The sequence below is a fragment of the Pristis pectinata genome, chromosome 4, assembly GCF_009764475.1.
Source record: "Pristis pectinata isolate sPriPec2 chromosome 4, sPriPec2.1.pri, whole genome shotgun sequence".
NCBI classification, from domain to species: Eukaryota; Metazoa; Chordata; class Chondrichthyes; order Rhinopristiformes; family Pristidae; genus Pristis; species Pristis pectinata.
The window spans coordinates 75,287,470-75,305,414 of record NC_067408.1 but is presented as its reverse complement, the minus strand read 5'-3'; the positions used below and the strand labels follow the sequence as shown (position 1 = coordinate 75,305,414).

General features: G+C 38.6%; 1 protein-coding gene across 4 annotated transcripts in view; it reads right to left on the bottom strand.

Moving 5' to 3' along the window:
* The window catches only part of LOC127569996 (ubiquitin carboxyl-terminal hydrolase 16-like), a 51,726-nt gene that overhangs the window by 6,735 nt on the left and 27,046 nt on the right, over positions 1–17,945 (bottom strand). The window contains exons 10-18 of one of the 4 annotated variants that reach the window (XM_052015156.1): positions 16,052–16,133; positions 14,909–15,000; positions 13,542–13,598; positions 9,745–9,921; positions 8,557–9,280; positions 6,136–6,227; positions 3,874–3,960; positions 1,930–2,083; positions 1,007–1,044 (exon numbers count right to left, since the gene is read on the bottom strand). In XM_052015156.1, coding sequence (XP_051871116.1) covers positions 1,007–1,044; positions 1,930–2,083; positions 3,874–3,960; positions 6,136–6,227; positions 8,557–9,280; positions 9,745–9,921; positions 13,542–13,598; positions 14,909–15,000; positions 16,052–16,133 — 1,503 coding nt within the window. Of the gene's footprint in view, positions 1–346; positions 1,045–1,929; positions 2,084–3,873; positions 3,961–6,135; positions 6,228–8,556; positions 9,281–9,744; positions 9,922–13,541; positions 13,599–14,908; positions 15,001–16,051; positions 16,134–17,945 lie in introns of those variants that run through there. The other 3 variants (XM_052015154.1, XM_052015155.1, XM_052015157.1) reach the window with 3 other exon arrangements.

The following is a 17,945-nucleotide window of genomic DNA, read 5'->3' as shown; positions in this document are numbered from 1 at the left end:
TTTATTCTACTGCTTTTGTCTGTAGATACTCTAACAATAAGTAAACAGCTTCTGAGCATAATGTGTGTATTAGCATTATGGTTTGATCTTCAAAATGCCTTTGGCCTTGATCCTAGTCAGACCCTCCCAACAATGTAGCAGGAAACACGAATGGTTTCAAAAGTAGTCAAAAAGCAATAGTTATGAAAACAAGTTGTAATATTGTGAAAATATTAAAGGGACAAAGGCAAGTTTCTTTTACTTGAAAAGATGCAGAGTGAAATAAGGGCCATTTGTATAGCTTGGGGTTTATTAAAAGGTCAGCAGCTAGGAAGCAAGTTTGTCAAAATCACAGACAAAATCTTTCTAGAACAAAAGACTTAATTTTATTCCAGTTGCAATTGCCTGAGACAAAGCATAGAACATTGTATGATACATATGAAACAAATCACTTAATACAAGCATCCAAAAGTTGTTGCCCCTCAACTAGTGAGTGGAAAAAGCTAACAGATCTGATCAACAGATATAACTGTCTTTTTACATTTACATGAGTAGAATAGTTGAGCATTCTTCATTAGAATTGAACAGTGGCTTCAAATTAAGAGTACTCCTACTGACTCATGATTTTACATGTAAGAGGGCAATGACTATTTCAAAATTGCTCAGTGGAAGCTGAAAATGATTTTGCTATCAAAAGTAATTCATTTTATTCAAAGTATGAATGTTTAAAAGTAATGTTTAATATCACCTAGGGAAAAATACATGGCAATTTTAGTGGTTTAGGAAGATTAACTTTATGATCATTTTTTTTTGGTACTTCAGTCAATTTTTTCATTTGATGAACATTGCATAGATTCCATTTTTTTTCTTCCAGAAGTTCAAGTGGTCTATTGTGGTATGAATCAAAGTGATCAATATTAAGTCCTTTTATTGGCAAAAATTAAAAGATCCTCTCATAGAACAGGAGGTAGGCTTGCGCACTTAAAACTTCAGACTCTGACACTGCTTTTACATGGGTATCACTTACATGGAACCAGCTTCCTCTGGGTGCCTCTGCATTGATCACTGTTTTTAAAAAAATCAAAGTTAGCAAAATATTAATACTAATTGCACAATACTACAGTATTACTGCTGCCTGCAGTTCCAGGGACATGGGTTTAAGCGTAACCTCAGATGCTGTCTAAAAGCTTTTACAGAACTGTCCGATTTCCCTCCACATAAAGACATGCTGATAAGTTAACTAAATACTGTGCATAATTTCAGTGTAGCTAAATGGCAAAGTGATTGAAGGAATAAATTGTACAGGAAACCAGAAGCGGAATGGGACTGATGGGCCTAGACCAGATGTACTGAATGGCCTCCCATGTTGCAATGCACGTTCTAAATTCCACAGTAGAGCTATGTATTCTGCCCCCAACAGCAATGTCATGTTAGCTGCAAATGGGATTTATATCAGTGTCAGAGCAAAAAATTAAGCAACTGGAGGAACTCTGCGGGTCAGGCAGCAGCTGTAGAATGAAACAGACTGTCAATATTTCACTGGACTGCAAGAGTCGAGGGGAGATAGCCAGTATAAAGAGGTGAAGGGGAGGGACCAAAGCAGCCCCTTCAGGTGAGGCCAAATGCAAAGCGGAGGAACAGCATCTCAGTCTGCCTAGGTAGTTTTCAATTTCACAGCATGAACATTGAATTCTCCAGTTTCAGGTAACCACCTGCCCTTTTATATAGCAAAGAACTTAATTTGTAAGCACCCAGTCTCAATTCCAAACTTGTGAAAATTTATATTAACTGTTTCCATACATTATACATGTTAGGTGTGTATTAAATTCCAAATGTTAATAAAATTAATGAATGCCCGAGCAATTTTTTGTTACTTTGGTAACCTAGTCTAAACCCAATTTTAATCAAAGCTATTACTATCATAATTGCTTTGTAGGTAACAGCACTTACTTGATGCTTTACATTTAGTCAGCGCATATTCAGAAAGGTGTTTGCTGGGAGTTCGCACCTTGACATAAGCCGTATAATGCCCAGATCTCATTGTGCCACTGTGTTCCACAACTCCATATAGACTGTATAATATATTTGTACAGTCTTCAACATTCTGTAATGAAATTGTTTAGTTAACTCAGGTGCTCATGTAAAATTTGTTAACATCTGGACTTAAGACTGTCAGCCTTTTTGCCAGGAATTACTAAATACAGGTCTACAGCAGACACAATCTCACTGGCTCTCCACTCAGCTTTGGAACACCAAGACAATAGCAAAACATAGGCTGCTATTCACAGATTACAGCTCAGCATTCAACACTATCATCCCCTCAGTACTAACCAACAAGCTTCAAAACCTGGGCCTCTGTACCTCCCTCTGCAACTGGATCCTCAACTTCCTTATCAACAGACTACAGTCAGTGCCAATTGGTAGCAACATCTCCTCCTCACTGACAATCAACACAGGCACATGCTCAAGGATGTGTGCTTAGCCCACTGCTCTACTCTCTACACTCATGACTGTGGCTAGGCACAGCTCAAATTCCATTTATAAATAATCACTGATGACACCACTGTTGTTAGCAGAATCTCAGGTGGTGATGAGGAGGCATACAGGAGATAGATTGGCTGGTTGAGTGGTGTCGCAACAACAACCAAGGAATTGATTGTGGACTTCAGGAAGCGGAAGTCGGGAGAACACACACCAGTCCTCATTGAGGGGTCAGTGGTGAAAAGAGTAAGCAGCTTCATGTTCCTGGGCGTCAACATCTGAGGATCTATCTTGAGCCCAACACATTGATGCAATCACAAAGGCAGCACCCCAGCAACTAATTCATCAGGAGTTTGAGGAAATTTGGTATGTTACTAAAGACTCTCACAAATTTCTACAGATGTACGGTGGAGAACATTCTGACTGGTGGCATCATTGCCTGGTATGGAGGCTCCAATGCACAGGATCGAAAGAGGTTGCAGAGGGCTGTAAACTCAGCCAGCTCCATCATGGGCACAACCCTCCCTGCCAGTGCCTCAAGGTGGTGGCATCCATCATCAAGGACCCTCACCATCCAGGACATGCCCTCTTCACGTTACTACCATTGGGAAGGAGGTACAGGAGTCTGAAGACCCACACTGAACATTTTAGAAATAGCTTCTTCCCCTCTGCCATCAATTTCTGAATGGTCCATGAACACTACCTCATTATCCCTCTTTTACACTATTTATTTTTGTAACTTATAGTAATTTTTATGTCTTGCACTGTACTGCTGCCACAAAACAACAAACTTCACAGCATATGTCAGTGATAATAAACCGGATTCTGATAAATAGATTTACACAGTTTTAGCCATGACTTTAAAAGAATATAGTTAGAATTTGTAAGCAATAAATTAAAGGACTGGCTGCCAATCAAGTTAAGACTATGGCATCATTGGAAAGCAGTTGAGAAAGGAGGAAATTTGTCATTAGAAGTTGTCAGCTGGGAGACCAGAAAGCTCTCAGAACAAAAAAAAAGCCAATAATTAATGGCAATTTTAAGTTTGGCTAAATTGAAACTTTAGCACAGCATTCTAATTCTGTCACCCTTTCAAGCAGAAAACTTTTCATTTTAGTAGTTGAACAGAACAAGGTACACCATTTTTCTCTTCCCTTGTGGTATTAATTGAAACCAGTGATTTAAAATTAAAAATATAAGAAATAAATTGAGCATCATTGATACAATAAGTCAGAAGTACCAGCTGGTATTAATGTTACCACCCTTGGCATCAGTTACCTTCAGGAAACAGAGAGGAAAATTGGGATCAAATCTAAAAGGTTCTGATTCATAGTAATAAAACTTGCAACAACAATGCTGTTGACTGATCGATGAAAGCCTGAACACCAGTTCATTATCTTTTTTTAAACATACCTTGCAGTTCACTGCACGGAATGGAGCAAGATCAAGAACTTGTGGGAAATGGATACGCTTGCTTATTTTACGAAGATTTAACCCCAGCTGAAAGAAAAGAAACAATTATGGTGCATACTGCAGTTATTAAAAACACACTGGTTTGTCATTGATCTGTTAAACAACTAACTTCATAATGAAAAGGGTTCTGCAACACATTTTTTCAATAATCAAACAAAAATGTTAATAGCCAAACAATTTAAAGTCCTAGTAGCTCAGGACATGATGAATTTAGATACAGAAACAAAATGCTCAACTTTTACTGATACCAAGGAGGATAGTTCAAAAAGGTCCCCAGTCTGTATTATATGTGAAAAACATTTTGCTTGTATAAACCAGAATTGTTCTTAAATTTAATAGACTTGCTCTTTAGGTTCTCATGCCAATTTCTGCAAAAATAAAAATACGCACCCTTCAAAACTACTTTCAAAACTTCCTCACTGTACTTTCCCAATACAAAAAGGTAACTACACTGTTAAATGTATAGAAACTATTCAACAATTTAAATGAGTGAAGAATATTGTGTTGGGCATTTGTATCCAAAAGGGTCATTCGTAACTGGTTAAAAAAAAGACTTGCATCTACACAGCATCTTTCACACCCTTAAGTCTAATTACTTGACTTGTGATGTTGGTAATGATTACAGAAAGATATTGATGTCTATGATATGTGAACACTACAAAAATTAGAGTTGATTATGTAGCTAATGTACTGTATATGCATTTTAGGCAAACTCTGGATTGAAGATGAATTGGTTCCACTCCAGGTTTGGGGTGGCTAATGCGGGAACTGCAACTGTTACACAGATCTCCTTGCAAGATAAACCTCAGATCAGAGTGTCCGATTCCAGACAACGTGGTGTGCCTAATGTTGCTGTGTTTGCTGGCCTGGCAGAGGACACTGACATTGGTTCCATTATCCTTCCCACAAATGAGGATTTTATGGAGGCAACATTGATGTTTTTTCATTGGTTTGAAATCCCTTTTTGTAAGTAGATCAGGTCTCAGAAGCATACAGGAGGGCAGGGATCACTACCGTCTGCTGGACTGCTAGTTTTTTTTTTAACCACCTTTAAGGTCACGATCTTCAAATGCTCTTTTCCTCAAATCAATCCTTCGAAAGATTTTCATTACTGATGTCTGCCTTCACCAAAACATGACTCCCGAGGTATGGGAAATGGTCCACATTTTCACCACAAATATTTATTATTTGATGGCAGTAACGTGCAGATTTGCAGAGGACCTCTGTTTGCAGATGTTGAGTGCAAGGCCCATTCACTTGTATACTTTGGTGAACAAATTGATGAGGTTTTGGAGTTCCCCCTCTGAGCGTGTGCAAACTCAACTGTTGTCTGTACACTGCAGCTCAACTATGATGATTTGACTGACCTTAGCACTAGTTATTGCAGGTTAAACAATTTCCAATTAGGTCCGAAGATTTGCTCTATTCCCAAAGGAGGTCTGTTGGAGGTGCAACATTGAAAGAAAGAATGAATGAAGTGTTGGAACAGTGACAAAGGCTTATTTGACATTGGTCTTCACTGAGATTGGTTTTGATGTAGACCTGTTGTTAGTATTGCATTTTGCATGCTGGTTTTGATGTAGACCTGTTGGTTAGTATTGCATTTTGCATGCCACATGCAGCAAACACAAGTTGGAGGGGAATTTCTGTGGGCAGCCAAATTTGAGCATGTTTCACAGTCCCTCCTAATTGATGGAATCAAAGATTTTAGCAAGGTTGAAGATGGTCATGTGTGGTGGCTGGAGCCATTGCCTGCATTTTTCTTGGTATTGTTACCCTATGAAGATCATATCCACTATGCTTCAAGACGGTTGAAAACCATGCTATGATTTAATGAGAAGCTCTTTGGCCATGGGAAGCTGGTCGTTGAGGAGGACCCTGGTGATGAGTTTCCCTGTGGCAGATAGTAGGGAGACTTCTCTGCGATTAATACAGTTGCACTTGTCACCTTTCTTGAAGATGGTCACAATTACAGCATCACTGAGGTCACCTCTTCCCAGATGTGAACAATAGGATCCCATGAAAAAGTAAATAAACAAGATCCCAAAGTATAGTTAGAAAGTATCATCGAAAATATTTTGTCACCGTTGCACTACACATTTTCCACAAGTCACTTGACTTTTAAATAGAATAAAATGCTGAAACACAGAAACCACAAACTGCATAAATATAATATGCAAAGAATACTTAAATGACAATTACCTGCTGGAACCTTTTCAAATGAAGTATAAGAATTGGAGGGAACGAAGAAATGAGTATTTGCTTCTTGGCATTCGTGTACACATATTTTTCATCTGCAAATATGTTTTTTTAAAAAAAAGCTTTAATGGGCATTTTGATTTCAATGAAAAGCAAACAGTTTTGCTAATGGAAAACTATTTTTGCTCTCAAACATGCAACAAAACAGTTTTCTGTTGATTTACCGTGAACATAATGGAAGCAAAAGACCAAAGTGCAGCATCACAAAATTCAATTAACCCCAATCTGGGTGAATAGTTTACAAAAGCCCTGTGACCTTTTGGTTTGGCAAGAGAAGCACACAATTTTACTAACTTTCACTGGGAATTGGAACTTTGCATGTAATTTTATAACCAAGTCTATTTAAAAATGAAAAGTCCTGGCAAGTGCAAAGCAAGTTTCCAAATTAAAATGCAGGCTTTTGAGTCTTTCCACTGACTGCAGAAGGTAAATCCCACCCCACCCTCAATAATTTTGGCATCTCTGAGCAGTCCACATTTTCACTTTAAGCACGTTTGTTATTTAAATAATACATTTGCTGATATTGAACTTATGTCAAACCTATTTCATTACTTCCTCACTAAGTTTACACTGTGATCCAATTCATCAGTCAAATCTAAACAGGAGAAAGGAAGAAAATGAAGGAGCAGGCTTATTAGTTTGAAGGCAATTGTATCCAAACTACAATCTATGTTAATTAATCTATTTTAAATACACACTGAAATTTGTGTACATTAAAAGGGGAAAAAAGATAAAAAGGATAAAAGATCAAGCCCCATTATTTTGGGAGAAAAGAGCACTATATTGCTCTAATTTAGTTGACATGAAACATGCTGACAGAAACTATATCAAGGCTGTGCTCTCAGTAGGGCATTTATTAGTAAAAATTAGTGGTAGACAAAAAGTTAATGCAATATTTGAGTTCCTATAAATAACTCACATCCAAGATAGAGAATATATCTTCAATAATCTAGCTCTTTGAAAGGGATGAAGTGGTTCAACAAATGGACTTTTTAAGGTTAAAAATTGAGCCCTCCATGAAGAGTTGAAAACATTGTCCATTTGTTAGTGCAGTTTGGCCAAGTCTTTATCCAGCTGGATGCAGGCCTGGTTCCAAAGACTAAATACTGATATCTGATGAGTGCTCGTCAAACTCACTTAAATGATGTGCAACTGATGTGGGGAAAATGGTTACCTTTAGGATGCACCTCAGTGAAGGGACATATGCCAAAAACCAATCTACCAGGCTTGTACATATTTGATGCCAGTAATGAGTGGACAATGCAAAAGTACTCCATTCCACAATTAACACTCTTTTCTTGATGAGCTTAAAGTCTTATAAACGTTGCTGAATGGTACGAGGAAGTAGTTATGAATTTTCTGCAGGCTACAGTTCAAGTGAAAGCTAAAACTCACTTTGTGTTTCGATTGCATCTTTCCCATTTCATGCAAGTTATGTAACTATAAAAGAATTCCAATTTTAAATAGTGATATGCTCCAAATATCAGACTCCTGTAATCTCTATTTATTCTTCAAATAACTGTGAATTTACAAAACTAATATTTCTCCATTACAGGCAGTCTATTTAACCCAGTAGTGACTTCCTATTTCATATCCACTCAATCCCAATACTGCCCTTTTCTGGCGTTCCCTGCACCCATCTGCTATCCAAGCTTTTGTTAAAACTCCAGACTGACTCTTCTAATGTTGCCAGACTCATCTTCCTACACTATGACCTCTTTTCCCTTACAACTCCTTACACACCCCATTTAAGCTGACCTACAGTGAATCATTGTCCAACTAGAACTTGATTTTCGAGTACCCATTTTCATGTTCAAATGCCTCCATGGTCCTGATCCAACCCAAGTTAAACTTGTCCAACAGTACATCCTTCCAGGAACTCTGCTGCTCTTTCCCCTCACCAAACACTTTGATCTCTAACACACCCTATACTCCTGTCCTTGGTAGACATCCCTTTAGCCATGCAGACTCACCTCTCTCTCCCTTAAGACACTGTTTAAATATTTCCTTTTGACTAAGCATTTGGACACCTGTCTGAATGCCTCATCCTTTCTCCTGTTGTCAAATTTCTGATTAATTATATTCCAGTGAAGCACTATTAAAAAGAATTTTTTAAGTGGAAGTTCATTCAGTGTTCAGAAGTGCTAGTGAAGGAAATATTATGGCTGCACTTAACTTTAAAGACTTGCTACCACTAAGAATTAAGTTCAAGTTCTGGAATCAGCACTCCAGAGCTGATACAATGCAACGCTAACTTTCCTAACATCATACTTTTCGACAAGTTAACACCAGACCCATGATAGGTAACTGTTATGAAAGGCACATATTTGAAAATGTAATTACAGTACTTAGTTATTTTACTACCATTTGCATTGATCTTTGATCCACTTTTGTCCTGCCTTCGGGTACATTCTTCACAGAGCAATTTATTTGCTCCAGTGAGTTTTTCTATCTGAGTGAACTGCTGTAAACAAGCCTCAACAGAGCAATCCTTTACACTCAGCAGCTTTCTGTCTGCAGATGTGCAAAATGCTTTCTCTGGATCCAAAAAAAGCACCTGTTTGTCTTTAATGGAAGAGACTTGATCATTTGGAGTTCCAGAATAGTTCTCAAATTCCACTCGATTTGAACTTATTTCATCATGATTCGTTGTGTACTCATTCAGATTTAGTTTATTCATATTATTGACAAAGGTTTCTTCATCTTCACTGGATGCACTAACTAGGTCCTCAGTCACTCCATTTGACTCAAATGTATCTGAAGCGTCAAAGTCCTTGGAGTTGCAGGAATCATCAGAATGCCTTTCTTTTTGTTCAGTTTCACCAGATTTGTCTTCATCACCAATTTCAACATTTTCTTGGCTCAATTCTTGATCGTCAACTGCCATAGTTTCCTTTGTTGTGGTGCCCAAACAATGGTCTGTTGATAAGCTGTTACGATCATCTGGTTCTGGAGAGACCTCTAGGTCTTCCTTGCTTTCTGCAGAAGCATCATGTTTTCCTCTCTGTACTTCATCCAAAGAACATTTGGCAGTGGAGTCCTCCAAACCAAGTGTTCTTGCTTGGGACTTCTGCTGTTGGCGATGGTGCTGAAACAAAGCAAAACAAACCTTACAGATATATTATATATCCAATTAACAAAAGAGCAGATAGTAATCAGGGAGAAGGATGGAATCAGTGGACAGCGAATTGAGCATCTGACAGTAACTATCTTTGGTCATTCCTTTATTTAATTAGATCAAATTTCAGGATCAGAAGTTGGACAAGCACTGTGATGAGTTAAAGCAATGATGAAAGATGGCGAGCCAGAGGTAAACATCATGGACCTGAGAACTGACTTTGTTTTTGTATGAAGTTGCTGAAGGCAGCATGCAGACAGGAAATTGAAGTAGGTTATGGAGAAAGTTGGGAGGGATTGGGGGTAGAGGGGGTCACTGGAATTAGTTCGAATTGTAAACAGAGACCCAGTAGAGACATGAGGGACCAAATGAACTCTTTAAACTTCTAGGACTCAAAATGACAAACAATTGGATTACAACAGGAGGTCCTTTACCTTGGCTTGCTTTTTAGCTTGTTTCTTTGCCTTCTTTTGTTCATATTTGCTTGGGCCAGTTGAAATATCACCTCTGTTCTTGGAGACAAAACTTCCATTGCAGTGACGAAGATTTTCATTTTGATCATCTTCAGCAGTGTTTCTTCCACCTTTTCCCTGGGATTTCTTCTTGTCACCCTGCAATAAAGCACCACAATTAAGTGTTCTGGATAATTTATGGATACAGCTGCTCTGCTAGATGGAGGTCAAACAAACAAGGGTAACTATGCTGCATCAGAGAAAGAAACAGAAAGAACCATCAACTAATACCAAACATTTTCAAGTTTTGGACGACATTGCTATGAATGACTTAATGATTCAAGTTCATATACAGTGATATTTTAGTAACAAAAATTTCAAAATAATCATAATAATCTACTAACTCATTTCAAGTGCCAAGATCTTCAGATGCCTTCTTAAAATAACCTTGTGACTTGGCAGCAAAGACGGTCAGTGTATCCTGACTGGCTATGATCTGAGGTGCTTAAGGTAATTAACGGAGTTGATTGGATCAATTGAACACATTGGGAGTGTGTAATGGAATTTGGAGGAAAATGGAGGGAGTTCAGCCATTCATAGCCTAAAACAGGGATGACCACGTTAATCAGACTATATTATAGACCTCCCAATAGCCAGCTGGATTTAGAGGAACAAATTTGTAGAGAGATAGCAGACAGTTGCAAGAAAGATAAGGTTGTGATAGTAGGTGATTTTAATTTTTCACAAATTGACTGGGACTCCCATACTGTAAAGGGATTGGATGGAATCGAGTTTGTCAAATGTGTTCAGGAAAGTTTCCTTAATCAATTTCTAGAGAGCGCGCTATACTGGATCTCCTCTTAGGGAACAAAACAGAGCAGGTGACAGAAGTGTGTGTAGGGGAACACTATGGGTCTAGTGATCATAATTCCATTAGTTTCAAGATAATTATGGAGAAGGATAGGACTGGTCCTTGGGTTGAGATTCTAAATTAGAGTAAGGCCAATTTTGATGGCATCAGAAGGGACCTGACAGGTGTGGATTGGGATAGGCTGTTTTCCGGCAAAGAAATGCTTGGTCAGTAGGAGGTTTTCAAAGTGAAATATTGCGAGCACAGAATCTGTATGTTCCTGTAAGGATAACAGGCAAGGCTAACAGATTTAGGGAACCTTGGTTATCAAGGGATATTGAGGCCCTGGTAAACAAAAAAAGTAGGTGCATATCAGGTATAGGCAGTTAGGATCACATGAGGCGCTTGAGGAGTATAAGAAATGCAAGAGAACACTTGAGAGAGAAAAATCAGGAGCGCAAAAAGAAGACATGAGGTTGCTCCGGCAGACAAGGTGAGAGAGAATCCCAAGGGTTTCTACAGCTATTTTAAAAACAAAAGGGACAAAATTGGTCCTCTTGAAGATCAGCATGGTCATCTATGCATGGAGCCAAAAGAGATGAGGAGATCTTAAATGAATTTTTTGCATCCATATTTACTCTGGAGACAGATACAGAGACTATAGAACTGAGGCAAAAGGGTAGTCAGATCATGGACTGTATCCGGATTACGGAAGAGGAGGTGCTGGCTGTCTTGAGGTGAATGAAGGTGGATAAATCGTCAGGCCCTGACAAGATATCCGCTCGGACCTTGTGGGAGGCTAGTGCAGAAATTGCAGGGGCCCTGGCAGAGATATTTAAAACGTCCTTAGCCACAGGTGAGGTGCCAGAGGACTGGAGGTTAACTAATATTGGTCCGTTGTTCAAGAAAGGCTCTAAGAATAAGCCAGGAAATTATAGGCTAGTGAGCCTGACGTCAGTCATGGGTAAATTATTGAAAGGTATGCAAAAGGACCGGATATATAAATATTTGGATAGACATGGCCTGATTAGGGATAGTCCGCATGGCTTTGTGTATGGCAAGTCATGTCTAACCAATCTTAGAGTTTTTCAAGGAGGCTACCAAGAAAGTCGATGAGGAAAAGGTGGTGGACGTTGTCTACATGGACTTTAGCAAGACCTTCGACAAAGTCCCACATAAGAGGCTGGTCAAGAAGGTTAAGTCACTTGGCATTCAGGATGAAGTAGCCAACTGGATTCAACATTGGGAGAAGCCAGAGAGTGGCAGTAGATGGTTGTCTCTTTGACTGGAGGTCTGTGACCAATGGAGTGCCGCAGGGAATGGTGCTGGGTCCATTATTGTTTGTCATTTATATTAATGATTTAGATGATAATGTGGTAAACTGGATCAGCAAATTTGTACATGACACCAAGGTTGGGGACGTAGTGGACAGCCAGGAAGGCTTGTCAAAGCTTGCAGCGTGATCTTGACCAACTAGGAAAATGGGCTGAAAAATGACTGATGGAATTTAATGCAGATAAGTGTGAGGAGATACCCTAATTTGTCCTCTCACAGTGTAAGACTCATACAGTGAATGGTAGGGCTCTGAGGTGTGCAATAGGACAAGGGGACCTGGTAATACAGATCCATAGTTCCTTGAAAGTGGCGTCACAGGTAGATAGGGTCGTAAAAAGAGCTTTTGACACTTTGGCCTTCATAAATCAGGGCACTGAGTACAGGAGTTGGGATGTTATGTGGAACTTGTACATGACATTAGTAAGGCCAAATTTAGAGTATTGCATGCAATTCTGGTCACCTACCTACAGGAAAGATATCAGTAAGCTTGAAAGAGTGCAGAGAAAATTTACAAGGATGTTGCCGGGACTTGAGGACCCGAGTTATAGGGGAAGGTTGAATAGGTTCGGGCTTAATTCCCTGAAGCGCAGGAGAATGAGGGGAGATCTTATGGAAGTATACAAAATTATGAGGGGTATAGATAGGATGAACGCATGCAGGCTTTTTCCGCTATGGCTGGGTGAGACAAGAAGACATAGGTTTAGGGTGAAAGGTGAAATATACAAGGGGAATCTGAGGTGAAAGTGGTAGATATGGGTTCAATTGTAAGAGAAGTTTGGAGAGGTACATGGATGGGAGGGGTTTGGTCCAGGTGCAGGTAGATGGGACTAGGCAGAAGATCAGGTCAGCATGGACTAGATGGGCTGAAGGGCCTGTTTCTGTGCTGTAGTTCTCTGTGACTCCATGGGTAATACGAAGAAGCTCTTCTTCATCTAGTAAAAGAAAACTGGTCTAGGTTAACTGAAAATATCAACAGAGAGACTAATTGTTTTTTTGTTAGGGAAGGGAATAGAGTGATATGGAACCAAGATCAGTAAATGGTTTTGATACAAATATGCTATAATTTGAATGAATGGCAAGAGAAACTTAAGTAGCCACTCCTGTTCTCACTGACTGCAGAGGGCACCATGGCCAAACCCAACAGTTGTCATGCCCAACCGAATTTATTATCCACTGAATAGGTTATTATTCAATTGAAAAAAAAATCACACCCAAGAAAGGACATTAATATAGACAGTTTTCAACATAGATTGGTGGAAAACAATCAGAATTGAGAGCCTGGACCTATTTTTCCTCCTCAAACTAAAAGCTGTGGTCAGCTAAAGTCACTGCACAGATATCTGAATTGAGATCAACTAAAAGTCGGGCCATCCTCACTCTACTCACCACTACACCACCCTTAACTCTTAGTTCCCAATTATGACATTGTAGGACCTTGATAGAAAAGGCAAGTCAATAAGCAATTATTTTAATATTCAGAACAATATACATCAAGCAGTAATGTCCAGGAAAAAGTAATTCATGGTTTTGATTATTCAACTTCTAAACATTGCCCTTACAATCAAGGCAAATAAAAAATTAGGCAATATTTTACCTGATCATCCAAAACAGGTAGTGACAAGTCCAAAAAAGATTCTTTCACTAATGTAACCTATAGAGAAAGTAACAGATAAAGTATATTTTTTAAATAATTTATTGCTGAACATGTAATTAACACATCTCTTCCTCTTTAACTGTTGAAATGTCATTCCTTGAACAGTGGCAGTTTCTGACTGCTCTTTTATTCCTAATGCAGTGCAAGGGTGTTTAATCACAGGGGGAAGACACAGCTGAGCCAATCTTGCTCTTCACCCAATTATACATGTGCCCTCTTAGAACCAAGATCACTGCAGCAAAATCAGCAGCCAAAATTTTAATGATTATTTTTCTTGTCTGAAACAGCAAGACAAATAGTAACATACCAACCACTAACCTGGATGAAATTGGCTGGTTCAAGCTCTTAAATAAACTTGTATAAATCACTTTGATTTTATTTAATCATAATAATTATATCCTGGCACACAAAACATTATGTATGTGCATATCCTGGAAAGTCAGTTCAGCCCTACATCTTTAAAAAACAATCCACATTCTCAACTATTCTTTAAAAGAAAAGAGTGCCTTGGGTTTCAGAAATTGGATTAGAAATAGAGTTTCTTTTTTAAAAGCCCCATGCAGAATACTGATATGGTGACATTTAGCATATGAAGTTGCTTTTTACCTGAACAAAAAAAAAGCCAGTGATGTCTATGGGTACACCCGATGTGCCAGATACATCATCTAAACCAGAGGACCTTGTAATATTCGCCCAGTAAAATAATTCCACAAAAGGACAAAGATGTCTATCACTAAAGTTATCAGATGCATGCTCGACGCAGATTGTAACTTCTCCTAATTTGTTATTCAGTTTAAATTTTGCAGTAGTTTTGCAAGATCTATCACTAAGACTAGACAAGAATCCTAGGTTTAAACTCCACTCCCCATTTAACAGAAGTGACTTGGCCAGTGCATGAATAGAATTGCTGCAATTCCCACAAGGAATGCCAGTTTAGAGAAAGGAAAACCAGTTTCCTAGGATCCTTCCTTCTCATCCATGAGGGAGGTCAGTATTTGACCCTGTTGTAACAGTCCCAATGTCCAATAACTTGCTCAATGTCAAAGCTCAATTATGAGCACTCGGTAGAAGATACCCTGGATACATGGCACTATCAAACTGAATCTCACAAAGAAGTCAACACCTTCAGGAGGAAAGAGGAGGAGAAAAGACAAAAAAATTTAGCCAAGCATACAGAAGGCAAACAAAATTTACAAAGTAACTCCATCACTGTACATATTGTACACAAAATAAAACAAATTTTACATTCACAGAAGTTCACACAATATCTATAAAGGTTATTGTATCTATTCTGTAATCGAACTTACCATTTTACACTGCTCGCACATGATTGTATTTGTCAATGTCCCACCAAAAACCCGGTCAACAAAATTCAGCATAGATGCCTCCTTTTCATATACTGATACAAGGGAAAAAAATAAATTTAATCATTTATGGAACAAGCATAGAATTATTACCTTACAACTTTAATATTACTAGTCATAGAGTTCCCCTCTTACCTAGTGTTACAATACAAAATTTTCAAGTTTCCTGAAACAATGATGGTCTGAATTACAAACATAACTTGCAGAGCTAGTACAACATGGTATTTGTCGTTACAGCACTAAACCACCACCTCAAGTGGTATTAGCTATAATTATCAAATCATCAGGTATAACAGTCCTTCATACAAGTTCCTGCTAGTTTTTGCATATTCAGTTAAATTTGAACAGATGGCTGCCTCTGGGTACAGCAGCAAATCACAAGCAGGGCATATACGTTGCTCTTTTAAAAAGGTTACCACAATTGTCTCTCTCAGCTCTTCAAATCTGTGCATCCAATAGATCAAGACACTAACACTCCTTTACTGCCTCACTCAATGGCCATTCTTCTTGTGTGGGACAAGACAGAGTCGTGACCTACTCCAACAGGTGAAGCATCAAAGTTCAACCCTTTGCTTCTGATCAGTCATACAGGCCTTTTGGCCCATCAAATCCATGCCGACTATCTAGCATTCACTTACACTAATTCCATTTAATTTCCACCACATTCTCATCAACTCTCAGTATCCCTGGAACCTGAATTTGCAGTGGTTAATTAACTCGTATGTCTTTGGGGTGTGGGAAGAAATCGCAATACCCGGGGGATCCCACGCAGTAACAGGGAGAACATGCAAACTCAATACTGACAGCTTCCAAAATCAGGATTGAACTCAGGTCATTGGCACTCTGAGGCAGCAACTCTGTCAGCTGTGCCACTACTCTGGTGACAACTGAAACTCTGGCTGATTCTCCCCCCTTCCACTTCCCATCATTGGGTAGTAAGTGCAAATGCAGCATCTCTGCCACTAACTTGTATGTCAGCAATCCTTTTGATCTATATGGTTCAATAGCACACCAGGCAGCATGTGCAGACAATGAGTCACTGGAAAAGTTCCAATAATACACTTACATACGATAATATGGCATTACCTTTCCTGATTTTCCTGGATTCTTCATCTTCCGTCTTCTCCGAAGAATAATTTAAGGCTTTTAAAATGCCAGCACCTAATCGCTGAGATGTGAATAAAAGTTAAAAGATACTTTAAAAAAAGTAATTTTAGTACTGGAATATAAATGTGGCAGCTTCAATTACACATGCCAGAATGAAAGGCAATCAATCCCATCCAAAGCCCCAATCTCCTTACTCTCAGCCATGTAACAACTTCAATATAGATACAAAAATCTGGACTATACTTTGCAAAACAGGGAGCTATAAGTTCCCCATGCACTTACTAATTAGCTACAATAAATCAAATACAAGGCTATGAAGTCCAAAGAATGAATGGCAATAACTAAATTCTTCATGGAAAAATTTCAGCAAAAAGGGTTTCACATTTATTTAATTCTAAAATGTCACTGACCAAGTCAGCTATAAACTTGATTTACATTTTTTCCAATCCACCAAGCCCTTTATGAAATCAACAAAGCCTGTATAATGACCCACATACACATATGACAGTTTTTCCTGTAAAATCTAAGAGTGAAAGAGACTGAGTGACAAGGTATTAATTTCAACAAGATCATTAATAAATCAATAATCTGGGTTTGTCGCCAGAATCATTATCTAGCTTAACTACAAGGAATGAAGGGGAGAAATGTCCTTTTCAACTCAGTTGCTTTACCATGCAAAGCTTTTGATTTGGGAAGTAGATTTAGCAAAGCCCACTGTGACAGCAGGTGAATACAGCAACACAACCATAGTCAGTATTTAGATCTAAATACTAGGTTACCCAGGGGATTACAGCTGTAGTTAAGAACAAAGCTTTACGGAAAAAAAGGACAAGAGAGCCAGGGTCAAGGATATTGCTGTACAGCTGCAAATAATTGTCACAGAGGGAAATGTTTATAATGCTGTAATTTCATGTCCTAGGTGGTCTTCTCAAAGCCTATGGAACAGTGGTTAGTTTTAATAAAGCACTTTCGGACATTAGGCAGGGACTAAAAGTGACATTTCTGTTTCATACGCTTTGCTGATTTGGTTTAATTCATTGTTTATTTTTGAACCTTGTGGAATTCACTTTTGCACACAAATTGTTTATCTGTATTACTCAAAATCCTCTACTGTATTGCTCTATCCAGTTTATTGAAGTTTATATTTCTTGGCTTAATATCACACATCTTAGCTAAGCATCATACCTTTCTTCAATGCTTGTATTGATACAGTGGCATGCAAAAGTTTGGGCACCCCAGTCAAAATTTCTGTTACTGTGAATAGCTAAGCGAGTAAAAGATGACCTGATATCCAAAAGGCATAAAGTTAAAGATGACACATTTCTTTAATATTTTAAGCAAGATTACTTTTTTATTTCCATCTTTTACAGTTTCAAAATAACAATGAAGGAAAAGGGCTCGAAGCAAAAGTTTGGGCACCCTGCAATGGTCAGTACTTAGTAACACCCACTTTGGCAAGTGTCACAGCTTGTAAACGCTTTCTGTAGCCAGCTAAGAGTCTTTCAATTCTTGTTTGGGGGATTTTCGCCCATTCTTCCTTGCAAAAGGCTTCTAGTTCTGTGAGATTCTTGGGCCGGCTTGCATGCACTGCTCTTTTGAGGTCTATCCACAGATTTTCGATGACGTTTAGGTCAGGGGACTGTGAGGGCCATGGCAAAACTTGTGCCTCTTGAGGTAGTCCATTGTGGATTTTGAGGTGTGTTTAGGATCGTTATCCTGTTGTAGAAGCCATCCTCTTTTCATCTTCAGTTTTTTTTATACATATATATATATATATATATATATACATACACACACACACACACACACACACACACACACACAGACAGTGTGATGTTTGCTTCCAGAATTTGTTGGTATTTAATTGAATTCA